The following is an 18,898-nucleotide window of genomic DNA, read 5'->3' on the forward strand; positions in this document are numbered from 1 at the left end:
TTACTTGTATCGTATATACACTAGATGTTATCACTGATGCAGGTCCTGAGGAAGGTTTCATTGTCCTATCATATACCTAACATTAACATGTTATCACTGTCAAATAGATAGAATGTATAACCTAGATGGCTATCACTGCAGCATATCACTCAGATAACATGTTATCCAATGCTGTATATCACCAGGAGCAGGAGGAAGACAATCAGGACCTCCTGCAGGAGAGGTTATCGGCCATCAACCAGCAGCTGTCGGTACAGAGGAAAGAGAGGAAGACTTCACAGAAGTTCTACAAGAAGCTCACCGAGCCTGCTTTCAAGGCAGAGAAAGGTAATTCAGCAGAGGTTGTTTTTGAAACCTCACTAACTCAAGCAGTCCAGACTCATTCAGCTATTATTCATTTGGACATTTAATTTAATACAATAATAAACTTCACCATTATTTTGGTATCCTTGGTACTTCCAGGTGTGGATCAAAAGTCCAATCAGGTGCTGAAGAATTTGTCTGAGATGACCAAGAAGATACGGTTCCTGGAACTCTGCAAGACACATTTACAGGTGAGTGCCAGATGTATTATCATTATGGGTGTACACATGCTTTGTTCATGTAATTGTAATTTGTTTCATCTGACTTAATGGTTAACAACTTTATGCTGATTGCAGCGTGACATTTCTGTCTTGATTCTTACACCATTATCAGGCTGACTACAACCATGTGATAAGCGGTATATAACATAGTATCTTGTGACTAGCAGCAGATTTATTTATTACATATAAATACCTGCACTCTATGCAATAAATAAGCTGTTGTTATCCATAAAATTGTAATCTTCATTTTTTGTTCATATAGGCATTAAGTATGTGGCAAGATTACTCATTTGAATCACAAATATAAATAGGATTTGAAAGGAAAACATAATTATCATGTTTCTAAATATCTTTACTTTAAAGCATAAACATCATAAGGAATACATTCCCAGCCATAAGGAAATGGGAACATTAGTGACTTGTAGTGCAACCAGAGTAGAGTTTTATTATTGATGTGATTAAACAACACATCGGTAGCCACAATCAGGCAGCCCTGGTGTACCTGGTTTCTACTAAATACCCATCCAACCCGAGTACCCGAGTACCTTTATACTGGGTAATCACACCTTATTATATCCTCCTAGTCTTGGTCTCCAGCAGGGTAGTCTAGTAGTGGTGGTCCGATTAATTGAAATAATCGAAGATTGGTCGCAGTGACTAAGAGACCAAGCAATCGAACATGTTTTCTCGTAATCAAACACGACCAGTCTTGGAACACTTGTTTGCATTAACAATATTTTTCACAAGGCTGGTTTTGTCTGTGTCATTAAATGTACATTTCATAAGCACTACAAGCTCGTTCCAAATCATGATTGAATTTATCTTAAAGAATCCATGAAATATGTGTTCATAACATACTAATCATCATTTAAATATGCAAAATTTGCAAATGGACTTGAAGTAATTTGCAAAAAAACCAAATTACTACGTTTTTTCTTCATTTTTTGTGTGCATTAACAAAAATAACAGGGACATTTAATAAATGATGCTAACCAATTATTTTCGATGATTGATCGGTTGTAATGGACCAATCATCAATTATTATATTTCAACCAATTCCCAACACTATAGTCTAGTAGTTAAAGTGTTCATAGTTTGATTCCTTTACATTGAAACGTGCATGCTTCCATGACTTTTCTTTATTTTATTTCTGTCTTTATTGATAACAACTTACTGTTTATTGCACATAGTGATGTTTCGGTGTGAATTCTGACTGGAATGCTCTTAGTCTCCCGCGGGGTAGCAGGGTAGTCAAGTAGTTAAAGTGTTCATTTGTTTGCATGATAAATCCTGGTTTTGATTCATAACATTAAAACATGCTTAGCTTCCATGACTTTTCTATTTTCCTTACCAATACACATGTTACAGTAACAAGCAATGTCATGAATCACAGAGTGTTCGTGACGACTTTCATGACTTGACGCTTCTGTAATATTGTGACCAAGGACTCCTCTTGATCACTTATTAATGAATACAAGGGAAATGATGAGACTGTTTGTGAGCTGTGATTGTGATATTACATTCTTAGTCTTCATGGGGATGGTGGGTAATGGGTGATATAGCATTCTTAGTCTTCATGGGGATGAGTGAGCAGTAAAGCCCATGTGGAAGCAGCCAGTAGTATAGCAGTGAGTAGCTAATGCAGCCATGAGCAGAGCGGTGAGTATAGCAGCCCTCTTAGTATAGCAGCTGAGTATAGCAGCACATATCTATAGCTGGTGTACAGCACCGCAGTATAGCAGCAGTATAGCAGGCCAGAGCAGCAGTGAGTACAGCAGTGAGTAAGCAGTGAGTATAAGCAGTGAGTATAGCAGTGAGTACAGCAGCGAGTATAGCAGTCAGTATAGCAGTGGTGAGTATAGCATGAGTATAGCAGTGCGGCAGTATAGCAGCGAGTATAGCAGCGAGTATAGCAGCGAGTATAGCAATATTCCAGCAATATCACAGCGGGAACACCAGAAATGGGCTTCACACATTGTACCCATGTGGGGAATCGAACCCAGGTGTTCAGTGTGATGAGCAAATGCTTTAACCACTAGGCTACCCACCACCCCTCTTAGTCAAGACTGTATTGGTTCACATATCTTCTCTGGTGTCTCCTGTCGTAATATTGCTGGATTACTCTCCTTACTTTCTTAAAAAGTATGAAAACATATTTTTACACACACAAAATTAATTATTTTTAACCCAAAAAAGAATTTCAATGATTGCATTTAGAGGTCCTCCTTAAAGCTTTGCCAAGCCCTTCCTGCATGGCTTACTGGCTCTCGGCATGTGTATGTAGATGCTAGACTGTATGTAGTGTCTGATACAGGAAGTGACGCGAGCTGCGGACTGTCATGCTCACTTCCACCTCGGGAACCACACAGGTCAACAAGGTCACATGGACAAATATCTGTAATACCAGTCCGATATTATCAGCCGACTGAATGGTCTGATAAGTAGTGTTTCCGCCTTGGTTAATTAGTGGAGGCATTAGTTTGAAATAGGAGATTTCTCCCCAAACTAATGACAGCTTATCAAACAGCATCTGCCTCTACTTATACCTTAACATATTGTTGTTGAAGTAAATGGTTCGGTGTGGTTACTTACTCAGTGACCGGTGCATGTTTATTACACGTCTTGTAGCCATACTTCACTAATATCAACCATTGACAGTATAGAGCCTGATGAAATTCATGGCTCAGATGTGAGCAGCTTCTGTGAAACAGTACTGACAAAGTATGGTACTGACAAACCAATAACCCTAATGTAGGCAAGTCTAGTTTTTTAACATGCCAGAATTGATTTTTACCTCATGCATATACTGACACACAATGATTTACTGTTCAAGGCAGTGTTAAACCAACTCACTAATTCACTCTCACTCACTCACTCACTCTGGCACACCTCAGCCATATTCCAGTGATATTGTGGTAACCTCGAGTAAGGAAGCAGTCGTTGATGTAAGTGTTGTTGCAGTTCTTCATACTAGCGTTGTGTTTCAGATGTTACTGACAGAGCTGTACGGACTTGACCGATCGTACCTGTACAGCCTGCTTGTATCCCCTGACAACAAGCCTCTAGTGCTCCAGCCCTACACCGAAAACCCCTCTCTACAGTTCCAGCCCTTGCGTGAACCCCGCAGTGGGTGTGAAGTGCAGGTCCTACATGCAGGGGATCCCAAGGGCCTCTTGGCCTATCTCTTCACTTCGTGAGTAACCCAAATTTACTCATTACTGTGTATAGGTTACTACAATGTCTTGACAATTATTTTTAATAACTGAAAATTGTCACCATGCATTTGATTTTACTGGGAAAGAAAGAAAGATTCTCAACTATTTGTTGCCTTTGGAGATACCATCCCTGCATAATAGAGGATGGTCTAAATGCTGCTGTACCTACAGAAGAGATATAATTCCCTGTATAGTGGAGGATGTTCTGTACCCCAAACAGTGAAAATATTATACCCAGTATCATAGAGGATGGTCTAAATGCTGCTGTACTTACAGAAGAGATATATTTCGCTGTATAGTGGGGGATGTTCTGTACCCCAAACAGTGAAAATATTTTACCCAGTATCATAGAGGATGGTCTAAATGCTGCTGTACTTACAGAAGAGATATAATTTGCTGTATAGTGGGGGATGTTCTGTACCTCAAACAGTGAAAATATTTTACCCAGTATCATAGAGGATGGTCTAAATGCTGCTGTACTTACAGAAGAGATATAATTCCCTGTATAGTGGGGGATGTTCTGTACCCCAAACAGTGAAAATATTATACCCAGTATCATAGAGGATGGTCTAAATGCTGCTGTACCTACAGAAGAGATATAATTCCCTGTATAGTGGGGGATGTTCTGTACCCCAAACAGTGAAAATATTATACCCAGTATCATAGAGGATGGTCTAAATGCTGCTGTACCTACAGAAGAGATATAATTCCCTGTATAGTGGGGATGTTCTGTACCCCAAACAGTGAAAATATTATACCCTGTATCATAGAGGATGGTTTACACGAACACCTGGTGTCATCTCTGATTTTCGGTGACGATTCCTATTATTTTCACAGTTGTTCTTCCCTCTACACCAAACATAATTTGTTGGATAGTCGAGACTGGGTATTCTTTTGCCCTGACATTCTATATCTAAGTGCTGCAGTACCTGAGTTGGCATGTTCTGTTGTAGGTCTGCCCTGAGTGATGGATATATCCACCAGTTCCTCTACACATTCCGCTACTTCCTGGCTCCAGAACAGCTGTTTGACTTCATCCGCACGCGCTACATTGCCGCCTGCAGGTATACCTTTATGTACCATTCTGGTCATTTCAATACTTTTATGTCAGCAAATTCATATTGTAGTATCATGTTAGTGGGATGCAGTCATTAAGGGGGGTTGTATTTGCATCTATGGTCTAGTAGTTTGAGTGTCTGCCTGGAGAGTGGAAGGTTCGTGGTTTGCCCTGTGGCCACAACCACAAGAGGGTAAACATGGTACTTCTTATTACCCTTCCTGGTGCCAGACATTAAGGGAAAAAAACAAGGACTGGTTGGTTCTGGAGTTAGTACACCATGTCTGATTGGGGACCAATGTTAAACTGTTAAATAAGCTATGGGGTAGCCTATGGTTAAAGCGTTTTCTCAATCCTCAATGGGTACAATGAGTGAAGCCCATTAGATATTGCTGGACAAGCGGCGTACAAAACTCAGCAGTCAGCAAATAACTATATAAAAGCAGCTGCAAACAACTATATAAATCACTATATAATCTTAAACACAACATATAAACCCAGTTCACCTCACCTCTATTGTACTGATAACAGTGTTAATTAAACTATCAGAAATGCGCAATGTGTTATCAGGAGTATCAACACAGTTTTTATTAAGATGTATATTGTGTCAAGTCAATAAATATTAAGATGTCGCCATTTTACTGTAAATTACGGATGATATTTCAGATCCAACCAATCAGATCGCAACATTGTGAGGGTGATGCATCGTGCTGTTGACCTTCTCCACTTCTGGCTGGAAGGATTCTACTCCATCGACTTTGAGAAAAACAACACTCTTGTACAGAGGCTGGAAGCATTTGTCAGGGAACATGTACGTAAACACTGATATTAGTATTGTGGAACTATACATGTTCACTTTAGATGAACAATACTCTCAAACACAGGCTAACCAAATCAATGTTTGTTGGGGAACAAACCAAGGGGAGGTAAATCTAATCCAAATTTGTGACAATCCTTGCTAATGAACACGTGGCAACTTTGAAATTCAGTTGTGAAAACTCAGTTGAGTATTGATATTATGTTTATGACTTATGATGACTGTAGGAATTTTCATGTCTGCTATCGACATCACAATTTTTGTTTTTAAAGTCCTATCAATTTAGTACAGTTTTAGGGCAAACAATTATATATATCTGTGTTTTATTACACACTCCTAAATATGTATATTAAACAGTGCCCCATACAGAGGATGGAGGCAGTTGTCAGGGAATATGAATGTAAACACTAATACTAGAGGTGTGCAACTATTATTATATCAAGACAAGGACAGGCAAATCAATCAGTTCATGTTTTATGCAGGTGAATTCCGCTGACCCTGACAGTGGGAGTAGTTTACGGAAGCTGATGCAGGCATGTCAACATGCCCCCTCCTCAGAGCTGCTCGGGGAAACCATCGGGGAGATTGAGGACAACGACAAAACAACTACCTGCTTTGTCCGCCTGGAGACATCCAAGAAGGTGAGATCACAAGACATATAATAATAATAATAATAATAATAGTGGGTTTGTCACATTCACAAAAAGTTAGATATGTTGGCACCGTTATTCATTTGCCAGAATATGATTCAAACTGACATAGGCTTAGGCCTGTGATGTGAAGAGATTTATTTCAATCTGTTTGTGAAGTTTGTCAATGTTACACCATTTTGAAATTCTTACTCTTCATCTCTTTCTCAGCACCAGATTTGTTTTGTAATATAATGTCACAACATGAGGTTGTATGTGTTTTGGAGTTCTGTGTTACATCTATAAGTGTCTGTTATAAGTAAATGTTTAGCACTTTCATATTAACCAGTAATTTTGGCACAGTCACTGTTGGTTGTGTCTTCTGTGAATTGAACACACAAACCTGTATTAATGTTTCACGGATGTACATGTCATCACTTGTTACAACTGTATCACACTTCACCAGTGTTGCTAATGTTCATCTGTTCTCTTGTTTATTTATTAAATATTTCAGCATTTCCAACAACATGAATATAATCCTCACATGGTTCTGGTCAAAACTAATGTCCACATTTATACATCCATTTCACTGTTTCAAGAATTTAGTGTATCCTAAATCATTCTGAAAGAGAATTGTAATGTGGTGAAAATTATGTTAACATAAACATTAGTTTGATTCATCTTTAAGGCTATAGCCCGAGCAGACATTGTCAGTGCAGTCGTTCATCGGAATTGTTGCCAAACCAGTGACTCACACATGTTAATTCCTGTGAATGGCTAGAGTTAGTCTTCTGCAACCCAGAGTTGACTAACAGGATCAGGTGGTCACCTTCTGCCATTTGTGTAGATCAATTCCAGTAAAGTCAGTCACTGGTTTGTCTAGTCCAGACTCGGTAATTTACAGTCGTCATATGGTTAAAATATTGCTGCATCAAACAGCACACAAACAAACCCTGACTTTATAAGGTTTTACTATAGTTTATTGTGGTCTACGGTAAAGTCCTACTCCTGAAAAAATATGTATTTAAAACATTTGGCAAAATGACGTGTGAAATGTCAAAGAATCAGTATGAGGATTATACTCATGTTGACCATGTTCGTGTTGTGTTTCTCACGTGTAAATCCTTCTTGAATCTGTAGCGAAGCCGAGCGGAGATGCTAGAGGAGGTAAAGTGTGTTTGGAGCTTGTAGTCAGTCTGTGCATGCAGCCTGTTTGTTTACAATGTAGCTTGATGCTGATGCAATAACTAACTTCTTAAATCATCCTCTTGTGTCAGGGAAATTGCCATCTCTGAAGCCTTTATATATCTGTTGTCTATGGTCCTGTGTTCAAATCCAGGTTCACCTGTTTGGTTTCTAGGTTTATTAGCTCCATCCCCATAGGGTTTCATCAAAGTAGTAAATGTCCGAGGAGGTCAGCAATTTTGTACACATGTACTGAAGGGTGGGGGTGGGGGGCAAATATTAAAAAATCATGATTAAAAAGGATGGGAGGAGGGGGTCATTGATTTTGTTCATGACAAGTAGGGGGGTGTCACTTACTTTGTACATAAATTTTACCTAAATCATAATGTAACTTGCAAACTGTTCAGAGGGGTCTTAGACTAAACTCACTCACTCACTTAATACTGATCATAAATATATTGCCTTTTCAATTTGAATTTTTAATGTACTGGTATTACCAAACTTATGTTATTCAGACTTTACATTTTCATTGTTATCAATATTGTTCCATGTGATATTGTTTGGGTTCAGATGTGGGTACATGCTTACATAGCCTTCACTCCTGATGCATGTCTCCTCCCACTGATTCGCTGCCCATGTAGTGAATGTGTGTACATTGTTGTTTATGGGGCAAACAGTCACGGGAAATTAACTTATTTCACACAATAGCCTACTGTTACTTAAAGTTTGAATATCATGTGTTTCCATGTGTCATGTGTTAATGTGTTCAATGCGTTCAGGTAGTGGTGGGATAGCCTAGTGAGCGTGTTCTAGTCCTGGGTTCAGTTTCCAGGTGGAATATGACAGCCATTCTTTTTTCGCTGTTATGGAGTTCATGAACCTTTTGTTTCCATGTACTCTCTGTGCAGAGTAACAAAATGATGGCAGTGCCATAACCCTATGCTCGTAAAATCAATTACTGGATTGTCATATATAGACTCATCAACATATAGACGGAATAGTGCCAAGACAACTTGAATGACGGACAGTATGAATAAAATTCAGTATTACTAACATACAGTATTGATAAGAGACAGTATGAATAAAATTCAGTCTTACTAACATACAGTAACAGTAGCGGACAGAATTAAGAACAGACAGTAATAGTAACAGACAACATGTATTACATCCAAACTCAGTAACATACAGTATTAATGCTTGACAGTATTACATACAGTATTAATGCTTGACGGTATTACATACAGTATTAATGCTTGACAGTATTACATACAGTATTAATGCTTGATGGTATTACATACAGTATTAATGCTTGACAGTATTACATACAGTATTAATGCTTGGCAGTATTACATACAGTATTAATGCTTGATGTATTACATACAGTATTAATGCTTGACAGTATTACATATATTAATGTACATATGCTTGACAGTAATACATACAGTATTAATGCTTGACAGTATTACATACAGTATTAATGCTTGACAGTATTACATACGGTATTAATGCTTGACAGTATTACATACAGTATTAATGCTTGACAGTATTACATACAGTATTAATGCTTGACAGTATTACATACGGTATTAATGCTTGACAGTATTACATACGGTATTAATGCTTGGCAGTATTACATACAGTATTAATGCTTGACAGTATTACATACGGTATTAATGCTTGACAGTATTACATACAGTATTAATGCTTGACAGTATTACATACAGTATTAATGCTTGACAGTATTACATACAGTATTAATGCTTGACAGTATTACATACAGTATTAACGCTTGACAGTATTACATGCAGTATTAATGCTTGACAGTATTACCAGCAGTATTAATAACTGACAGTAGTATCGAAAGACAGCATTTCTAACAGACAGGATTAATAACAGACAGTATCAATAACAGACAGTGTGTGGTACCATACTGACATACTCATACTTTACACAAACGCTCTAAAAAAACGCTTGCAATCAATAGTGTCACTGCAAATGTCTCTATCATACTCAGCATTTCAGCTGAATAACACTTTCATTATGATAAGTTTCCTATAATTAACTAATCATCAGACATTCACATCCACTTATTCCTGTAAGTGGGCAGCATGGTAGCCTTGTGGTCAATGCTTTTGCTCCTCTTTGCTTAAAAGCAGTGGGTTTGATTCCATACATGGTTACAACGTGAAGTCCAGCTCTGGTATCCCATGCTGTTATATTGCTGGAATATTTTTATATGCTCACTCACTCACTCACCTATTCAATATATACTTGGCCATGAAAGTTCATTAATTTCCTCACTAAAACGTAATTTTGATTGTAGTAAAACTGATTATATTTTTAACTCCAGAGTGAGCATTTAAATGGTGCTAATTATCATTTCCCTGACAAAGAAATTATAAAAAATGTGCAATCAGTACAAACCAATGATCCAAATATTCATAAATTAAAACTTCATTAAAAAATTAATGCATTACTTTCCTCAAAATAACTGATGTGAATGATAGATGAAAACCACTCATATTTTCAGTACCTCTAGATATTTTCTGAAACTATTGTAAGTGAGAGGTTCATTATGATCCTGTACATGTTGGTCTATAGACTCCATTAATCAAGTCATTGATATGCCCAATACTTAAAACACCTCTTTCATATTTCAGTGGGACTCTTTTCGATCAGGGACAAAGGTGAAGGTTACTCCCAAACACCGCCCGAGTCTACCTGACCTCAGCATGGATCTGGATAAGTTTCGAAAGGCGCAGAGCATGATGGACATCAGTGCTGCTCCGACCACGTTCACACGACGGGCAGACGCATTCTCCATAATGGATTTCTCACCCAACACCCTCGCTGAACAACTGACACTGATGGAACAGGTAGGTTTCTGCTGGATTTCTCACCCATCTTCAAATTGAAGGATGACATCTGCTGTGTTGGGTGTCCTGTAGAACACATTCACCAACTGTTGGTTACGTTTGTTCAATGATGCTACATGCTTACATGTGTTCTATATGATCTATATGTGGCCTGTGTGAAGTGTGTGACCTGTATGTGGCCAGTTTAAAGTATGTGACCTATATGTGACCTGTGTGATGTGTGTGACAAATATATGACACAATAATGTTTGTGACTGAATTGTGGCCTGTGTGAAGTGTGTGACCTGTATGTGGCCAGTTTAAAGTGTGTGACATATATGTGACCCGTGTGATGTGTGTGACATATATATGACCCGTGTAATGTTTGTGACTGATTTGTAGCCTTTGTGAAGTATGTGACCTATATGTGACCTGTGTGATGTGTGTGACAAATATATGACCCGTGTAATGTTTGTGACTGAATTGTGGCCTGTGTGAAGTGTGTGACCTGTATGTGGCCAGTTTAAAGTGTGTGATCTATATGTGGCCTGTGTGATGTATGTGACATATATATGACCCGTGTAATGTTTGTGACTGATTTGTAGCCTGTGTGAAGTATGTGATCTATATGTGGCCTGTGTGATGTGTGTGACCTGTATGTGGCCAGTTTAAAGTGTGTGACATATATATGACCCGTGTAATGTTTGTGACATATATATGACCCGTGTAATGTTTGTGACATATATATGACCCGTGTAATGTTTGTGACATATATATGACCCGTGTCATGTTTGTGACTGATTTGTAGCCTGTGTGAAGTATGTGATCTATATGTGGCCAGTTTAAAGTGTGTGACATATATATGACCCGTGTAATGTTTGTGACATATATATGACCCGTGTAATGTTTGTGACATATATATGACCCGTGTAATGTTTGTGACTGATTTGTGGGCCTGTGTGGTATGTGTGACCTATGCACGACCTATATGTGACCTGTGTGATGTGAGTAACTGATATGTGACCCTAATGTGACCTGTGTGTAACTGATATGTGGCCTGTGTGGTGTATTTGATGGATATGTGACTTGTGTGATGTTTGTAACTGATATGTGATGTGATGATATGTGACTTGTGTGGTGTGTAACTGATATGTGATGTATGTGACCTATGTGACCTGTGTGTGTAACTGATATGAGGCCTGTGTGATGTGACCTTGTGATGTGTGTAACTGATATGTGGCCTGTGTGGTGTATGTGTGACCTATATGTGACCCATGGTGTTTCAGGACCTGTTCATGCTGACCCACCCTGTCCACTACCTGAACTCCAAGGCCCAGGGTGTGGGGGTGTAGCTGTCCATGCCTGGGATGCGGACACCATCCATGCAGAGGTGAGCGATCTCTTTATGACAATACACAAACAGATTCATATGCCAGAAAATTCCAATCACTGGTGATCCGATGTCCAGATGAATAGTGCTAGTAGATTGTTGATATGAGAGTATGAAAGTTTGTGTTAAGATATCCCCATTGTATTAATGAGTACATACAAATACCATTTGTACAGTCTGTTCCAATCACTGGTGATCGACTGGTCCAAATGAATAGGTACTAGTCAACTTGTTGATTGATGAGTATGAAATATTATGCATAATATCCCCATTGTACCTAATGAGTACATACCAATCCCATTTATACAGTCTGTCATCATTTGAATACCGGTTACACGAATTCGTCTCATAAATACACACGATGACTCGAGAAGGAAATTTGGTCCCAAGAGATTCAAACAACAGCAATCTTGTATACATAAGCCGAAGTCAGTCAATGAGAAGTTGATTGGTGTAGCAAACTGATCCAATTAACAAACCAGCTCGGCTCACACCTTTCCGCCATTGACGGGTGAGTTCAAAAGGCAGATTAGTGATTTTACGGAAATCACTGTCTGTGCTAATCAGACTGGAACTGATAAGGTGCCCCTATTAGTGATATGGAAATCATTAGATAAACAAATGCTTAGGCGGAGGAATTAGGACTGGATCATCTTTTTTTCTACCCTCATAGACATACCTATGTTTCGAATACATTGATAAGTCAAATATATTACTTGGTCCCCAGCGATTCGACTCATCGGGATTTGACTGTATTTGCTTCATGTTTACTTCATTCTAGCGTTACGATGTCAAGTTTTACTGACTGAACGTACTTTACTGAACATAGTTTTACCAGATTCTGGCTTTGAACTAGCTACTAACATTCCACACTTGATATGCTGAATTAATTTCTATGTTTGTTGTGGACCTTAACTCAGGTCCCTTCATCATGTGACCTGCAATGACAGTGACATAAGATACAGTGGGTTTAGTGACAGTTTGAACAGAATTTGAATTATATCAGTGTGTTGCGAGAGAATCTGCATTCTCGGGAATATAAAACTTTGTGCCCCTTTGGAACATTCCTGTTGGTAACATGCGTCTGTAATCTTGCAGGAAGAACCGGGAACCAGAAGTGACGAGTCTGTTTGTTTCCGACACCAAGTTCAACTCGGTCATACAGCGCATCATTTCCTACAACCAGGAGCTTGCCCACTGGGTTGCAGCTGAGATTGTCACGTGCACGTCGACCAAGAGTCAGAGTGTCATCTTGAACAAGTTCATCCAGGTAGCACAACTGTGTGCCGAGATCCGCAACTTCTCCACATGTCTGGCCATCTTGGATGGCCTGGAGAACCTCATCGTGCGTCAACTGCCCGCGTGGAAGAGTCTGCCATCAAAATGTGGTGGCATCATGGACGACCTGGAGAAGATCAAGGTAAGCATCCATCACGGAATGTCTTGACCCTGTTGTACAAAACTGTAGACAAAAGTATCGTACAATAACATGCTAGTTTACATGTCATCTGTAATTAATGATTATTCATCACCAGACCATGATACTCACATTGTGTCACCAAGTATTATAATCCACAATACTTTCAGTGACCTTTTACAGTGTCATGTTTGTTAGTGCTGACTGTTTCTTCACCTCCATCCCCAGGTTCAAGTCAAAGGAGAGCAGAGCTGCCTGATGAAGGAGAAAGACAGCCATCTTTGTCCCACAATTCCCTCTGTTCTGTACTTCCTGTTACATGTGCAGCAGCTGGAGATAGGCAGCTTTCAGCTGGCAAATGGCATGTACAAGTGGACTAAGATGAGGTGGGCACATGCTTTTTAGTTTAGTTTAAACATGTCACTTCTCTTTTGTTCTTATATGTAAAAGGATTGGGTGGTCAGGCTTGACTAAATTGATTGACTCATGTCATTGTATGCGAATTGCATGAATTGATGCTCATGAAGCTGATCACTGGATTGTCTGGTCCAGACTCGATTATTTACAGACCGTCACCATATTGCTGAGTGTGGCGTTAAACAACAAACAAACTAATGGTGAATGTTAAAGTTGTGAAAGTAGGTAATAGTGAGGGTGTCTCCCCTCCTTCCCCTTAGCACCGAATATGATCCTTGAGTCTCATTTGAGAATGTATCCTGAATACTACTTACCACCAATTTCACTCCACAAGGCCAGAATGTTAGTCACAGACAAAAACCTACAGGTGTTAATTGTTCACGAAAGTGGTGATTTAAAGTTAATTTACTGAAAAAAAGTAGATAACATACACTGTGTAAAGGAAATGTTTACGTACACAATCATTTGTTTAAATGTTGAATCTGCAGATGAAATGCTTCTATTTGTATCAGATCCATCTGTCAGATGATAGACCAGATCCGAGTGTTCCGGGAGAATGAGTTCCTGTTTGAGCCAGACGAGACCCTCCAGGACACCATTCATCAGAGAATCGTGGACTTCAGCGAACAGGATCTACACACTGTCGCATCCAATAATGATGCCAACTTCAGGAAATTCACAGCCGGCGGACTTTCTGGTGTCTTTAAGAAGGTCAAGGACAAATTGCAATCAAAGGGAGAGAAGTGAGAGAGTAGCAGTTGAAGTGTGTTTCATGGGCCTGTTGATGTCACCTTGAAGACTGAGGCGCTCAAGAGGAGGAATAATACAGCAATAGAAGTGCTCTGTGTCTGCTGGAACCTACCTTGTGTGGAACCAATCGGAATAATGACCAAATATGTTCTTGTGTGAAGTGTACAAGGACATTCAGACAACAATGTCGACCGGGAGAATGGTGAGATAACTCAGGCACTGACAGTGACATGATTGAATCAATCAGGTACCGGTATGTCCGTTTCAATACCACATGTGTTGGTGATTGTACGTGTGTCGATATTCGAAGTGTTGACTTTTGACGAGTGTCAACATTCCAGCTACATCAACATTCCCACATGTGTCGACGTTCCTAACCATATGGATATTCTTACAGTTGTCAATGTTCCTACACGTGTTGATAATCCTAAACTAGTATTGACATTCCTGTATGCCCACATTCCTGCATGTGTCAACATTCCTATTTATGTTGATGTTCCTCTGTCTGTCAACAACTTATGAAAAAGTGTTGAAGTTCCTACATGTGTCGGTGTTCCTGTTCCTGTTCCTGTTCTGTGAACAACTTATAAGCAAGAGTTGAAGTTCCAACATGTGACATACATACATGTGTCAATGTTCCCTGACAAATCAACATTCCGTCATGTGACGATGTTGCTACTTATGTCAATACACCTTGACCTTATGTTCCTACACGTCAGTATCGTGTTGGACAATGAAGAAACTTGGAGAGATGTATTCATAACATACAAACTCTGTGAAGACACAAGCCAGTAATAAACAACATCCTTGTGCAACAACGATCCCGTGTAGTTAGTACAGATAAATCCAGCTGGGTTTAGTCCTCATCCTCCACTGAAGATGATGTCGAGTAGCATCTATACCATGTTTAGTCAGTATAGTCATTGAATGTACATACATGGTAGACAGAATCAGCATTGTGGGATCATTCATGTAATCACAGATATGTCATATTGTCATAGGAGAATCATAGGAGAATCACAGGTATGTCACATTGTCATAGGAGAATCATTATGTCACATTGATCACAGATGTCAGAAATCACAGGTATGTCACATTGTCATAGGAGAATCACAGGTATGTCACATTGTCATGTCATTAGAATCACAGATGTCACATTTATATAGGAGAATCACAGGTATGTCACATTGGAAAGAATCACAGATGTCACATTCATATAGGAAAATCACAGTCATGTCACATTCATAAGAGAATCACAGATATATCATTTTATAAAGGAGAATCACAGATATATCAGATCACATTAAGGAGAATCACAGATTCTATTAAGGAGAATCACAGATTCTATTAAGGAGAATCACAGATTTAAGAGAAAGATATATCAGATCACAGATTCATATCAAGGAGAATCACAGATATATCAAGCATTCAATTAAGTCACATTATCTTCTATAAGAGAATCACAGATATATCAGTCATTAAGGAGAATCATTCAGATTCAAAGGAGAATCACAGATATATCAGATTCAATTAAGGAGAATCACAGATATATCAGATTCTATTAAGGAGAATCACAGGTATATCACATACTCTACTAAAGTGTTAAAAGATACCTCAAGTGTTAATGCAGAAAAAAAAATCATATTCATGCAAAACTTCATTCACTATTGTACAGACAAATATCTGATAGTATTATTTTCTTCAAAACATTATGACATTATGCTATGTTTGCATTATGAAAAGTATGACCTTTTTTATACCTGGTGAAACTATACTTTTTGTTAAATGTACTTAAATTCAACCATATTTTATCAAAGCATTCAATGGAATAATGTAAAACTGAGCATTAAAACCTCCTCCTTGTCATTAGTGGTCCATGATTCAGTGAACTACAAGTCAAATCTATGATGGTGTAAACATACATGAACTCAGGCATGACAATATTTACTTGGATTGAGAAATTATTTATTGTTATCCTTTAATTTACTGACCGTTGCTGCAGACTTGGAACTCTTTATGGGGCTCTGAGCAGGGCTAGATAAGTCCCCGTGTTTCTTGCCCCGATTATATTGAATTGTGAAATATTATAAAATATGTAATGTGAGTCCTGCTGCATTTCGGGATGAGATTCACAGACTGACTAATCCGCAGTGACATCTCTTGTAATCAGGACATTGTTGTAGCACCTATAGTGTTGATGTAGTGTTGATGTAGTAGATCAAAGGATGTACAAGAGAGAACCTGTAGCACCTATAGTGTTGATGTAGTAGATCAAAGGATGTACAAGAGAGAACCTGTAGCACCTATAGTGTTGATGTAGTAGATCAAAGGATGTACAAGAGAGAACCTGTAGCAAACTAGTGGTAAACTGCAATCAGTCAAAGGAACATAGTCAGAATTACAGCTCTCTTTCATCAGTGTAAAAATGTATTCCTATTTATTTTATTTTTAACTTAATGTAAATAATTTATAAGGCCAGAAAAATAAATCTATATGTTTGTTTTAAGGACGACAGACCTGTGTTTGATTAAAAAATCTGCATTTTAATATTTTTTGTTTGTATTTATTTTAAGCATTTGAAACAAGAGGGGGGAAATTTCCAGGGACCCCTGACATGTTGTTGGTTACAGATACTCTGTTGAAAGTTTGTTCATGAGACAGTTTATACACAATAAAGTGGACTTGGTTCTGTCTAAGGGACTGGTTATTTATCATGGGTAGGAGACGGTATTATAGGACTATGGTATTTTGTTAACTGTCCCCTGATTCTTTATGTAACATTTTTTAAATGCCCCCAGTCGCTGTGAGATACGTTGAGAGATGTACAAGTCTGTTATATGAGTTGTTGATAATATGTTGTTTATATTGGCTCATCAAATCATAATTACTTTATTTATATATGCAATATGCAGTTTGTAAAGTATGTATATATTTATACTCAAGTTTTATTGGAGATAATTCAGATCTGTTTAGATTTTTATTCATTGGTTCATAATGATAATGTTTCTTCCAGTATGAATCTTGAGCAGACTTTTGTTATCTGGGAATTCCAGAGGGGTGAAACGGACTGAGGTCAGTGGTCTGGGTTTTCAGTCAATTGATAAAGTACCATGATAAAATTGGAATACTCACGTGAAATTTTGTGGGGGCTGAAATTAATACTTGTTATTCAGATTTTAGGGTTATTGATCATCCTTGGAACTTGGTCATCCAGTTTCCTAAGCAACAAAATATTTTCAGTCATCGACAGTACGGGGATACTTCATGGGTGAGCATACAAAATACCTATAAATGCCTACATTTCCTTTCTAGGCGTAAAGTCTGCCAAACCGTAGAGAATAGATTAAAAATGAGACTGGCTCTAGTCTAGAATTATTGGGCAAATCTAGATTGCCTAAGCTCTGATGTTAAGAATTTTTGCATCTCTTATTGGATGTTGGAGTGACATTTTCAAATAAGATGACTAAATTTCTGGGACCAGATGACAGTCTACTTGAAGAAAGTCTCATTTAAAGTCAATGGATAGCGTGGTTTCAGCAAGAGGGAGTAAAGCAAACATTCCCTATTTGCATAAACAACATAAGAAGTAACATGTGCATCGTGTGCCAAAGCCTGTGTGATGACACCTGATTCCATGTCTGACCACATACACAGGGAGTGCTTACACAGACTCATTTCATTGGTTGACTAAAAATAGATTCACTTCACCATTATTCCATATCCATGGTTGCATTTACAGGTAATGGAGGAATGTTGTGTACATACACCAGTTAGGTAATTAAAGTGATCTTTGGATTAATATGCATGGCAAACAATGGACAAGATATGTTCAGCACGTAGCTAGCTAATTCAATATGGAGGATACTAACAATCACTTGTGTAATAAAATATGTACCTTAGGGACAAGTACTTATAGGATGGTGTCATCCTACAGACACACACACAGACACTCACAGACACGGACACATACCAACACATATGCATGCATACACGCACACATCCTATATAATAAATAACCACCCCTTATTTATCACCTGTACTTGAATGTCGAGACTATTTCATGTAAGAAATTAATAGATTTGTTACAAATGCATGGGATTATTTTATGCGGAGGATTAAGTTTGGCCAGTCATGTATATATATATATAATACTTCCTTCATTTCTGCGTCTGCTCAGCTGTTGGTTCAGCTGTTTGTATTACAAGACTCCACATCCAGACTACTACCGGGTATATTATTATCCTGCAGACTATCTATATGTTATATGAAGTTGTTGTTTGATTATCTGTACATATGTAATATGACAAAATGTTTGTAACATTTAGTATATTCTATTTATAGAACTCCACATGAAAAATATAAAGGTTCTTTGATTAAATATTACTCATTATATTTTAAGTATGGAATCTTCACTACACTGAAGCCATTACCAATAGACTTTTAATGATTCAAGTCTATCAGACAAATAGTTATCATTGCTGTTTTTATTATTTATTGCTTTACTATGTGCTAGTAATTATTGCCATTTGATCTGGAATTTGAAATTGTATTCATTTAATAACATATATTTAAATATGTTTTC

The 18,898-nt window shown here is 38.1% G+C and overlaps 2 protein-coding genes across 2 annotated transcripts in view; both read left to right on the top strand.

The window, feature by feature from the left end:
* The window catches only part of LOC124274588, a 26,752-nt gene extending 13,791 nt beyond the window's left edge, over positions 1–12,961 (top strand). The window contains exons 4-13 of the mRNA XM_046709952.1: positions 186–327; positions 463–554; positions 3,572–3,777; positions 4,753–4,863; positions 5,523–5,667; positions 6,156–6,314; positions 7,443–7,469; positions 10,148–10,363; positions 11,629–11,732; positions 12,831–12,961. Coding sequence (XP_046565908.1) covers positions 186–327; positions 463–554; positions 3,572–3,777; positions 4,753–4,863; positions 5,523–5,667; positions 6,156–6,314; positions 7,443–7,469; positions 10,148–10,363; positions 11,629–11,694 — 1,164 coding nt within the window. The 3' untranslated portion in view covers positions 11,695–11,732; positions 12,831–12,961. The remainder of the gene's footprint in view (positions 1–185; positions 328–462; positions 555–3,571; positions 3,778–4,752; positions 4,864–5,522; positions 5,668–6,155; positions 6,315–7,442; positions 7,470–10,147; positions 10,364–11,628; positions 11,733–12,830) is intronic.
* Positions 11,701–14,893, top strand: LOC124274615 (kinase non-catalytic C-lobe domain-containing protein 1-like). The gene is made up of 4 exons (XM_046709981.1): positions 11,701–11,732; positions 12,831–13,152; positions 13,378–13,535; positions 14,079–14,893. The coding sequence occupies exons 1-4, from the start codon at positions 11,701–11,703 to the stop codon at positions 14,311–14,313; spliced, it is 747 nt and encodes a 248-aa protein (XP_046565937.1). The 3' UTR covers positions 14,314–14,893.
* Positions 14,894–18,898: the final 4,005 nt, after the last annotated feature.

This window comes from Haliotis rubra, unplaced genomic scaffold (genome assembly GCF_003918875.1).
Source record: "Haliotis rubra isolate DU_JTF1 unplaced genomic scaffold, ASM391887v1 Scf192, whole genome shotgun sequence".
Classification (NCBI taxonomy): domain Eukaryota; kingdom Metazoa; phylum Mollusca; class Gastropoda; order Lepetellida; family Haliotidae; genus Haliotis; species Haliotis rubra.

Excerpts from the sequence above, each read along its gene's own strand:
- LOC124274615 (XM_046709981.1), top strand. The coding sequence starts at position 11,701 with ATGCCTGGGATGCGGACACCATCCATGCAGAG. Across the intron at positions 11,733-12,830 it reads CGGACACCATCCATGCAGAG|GAAGAACCGGGAACCAGAAG; the intron begins GTGAGCGATCTC and ends GTAATCTTGCAG. Across the intron at positions 13,153-13,377 it reads ACGACCTGGAGAAGATCAAG|GTTCAAGTCAAAGGAGAGCA; the intron begins GTAAGCATCCAT and ends CTCCATCCCCAG.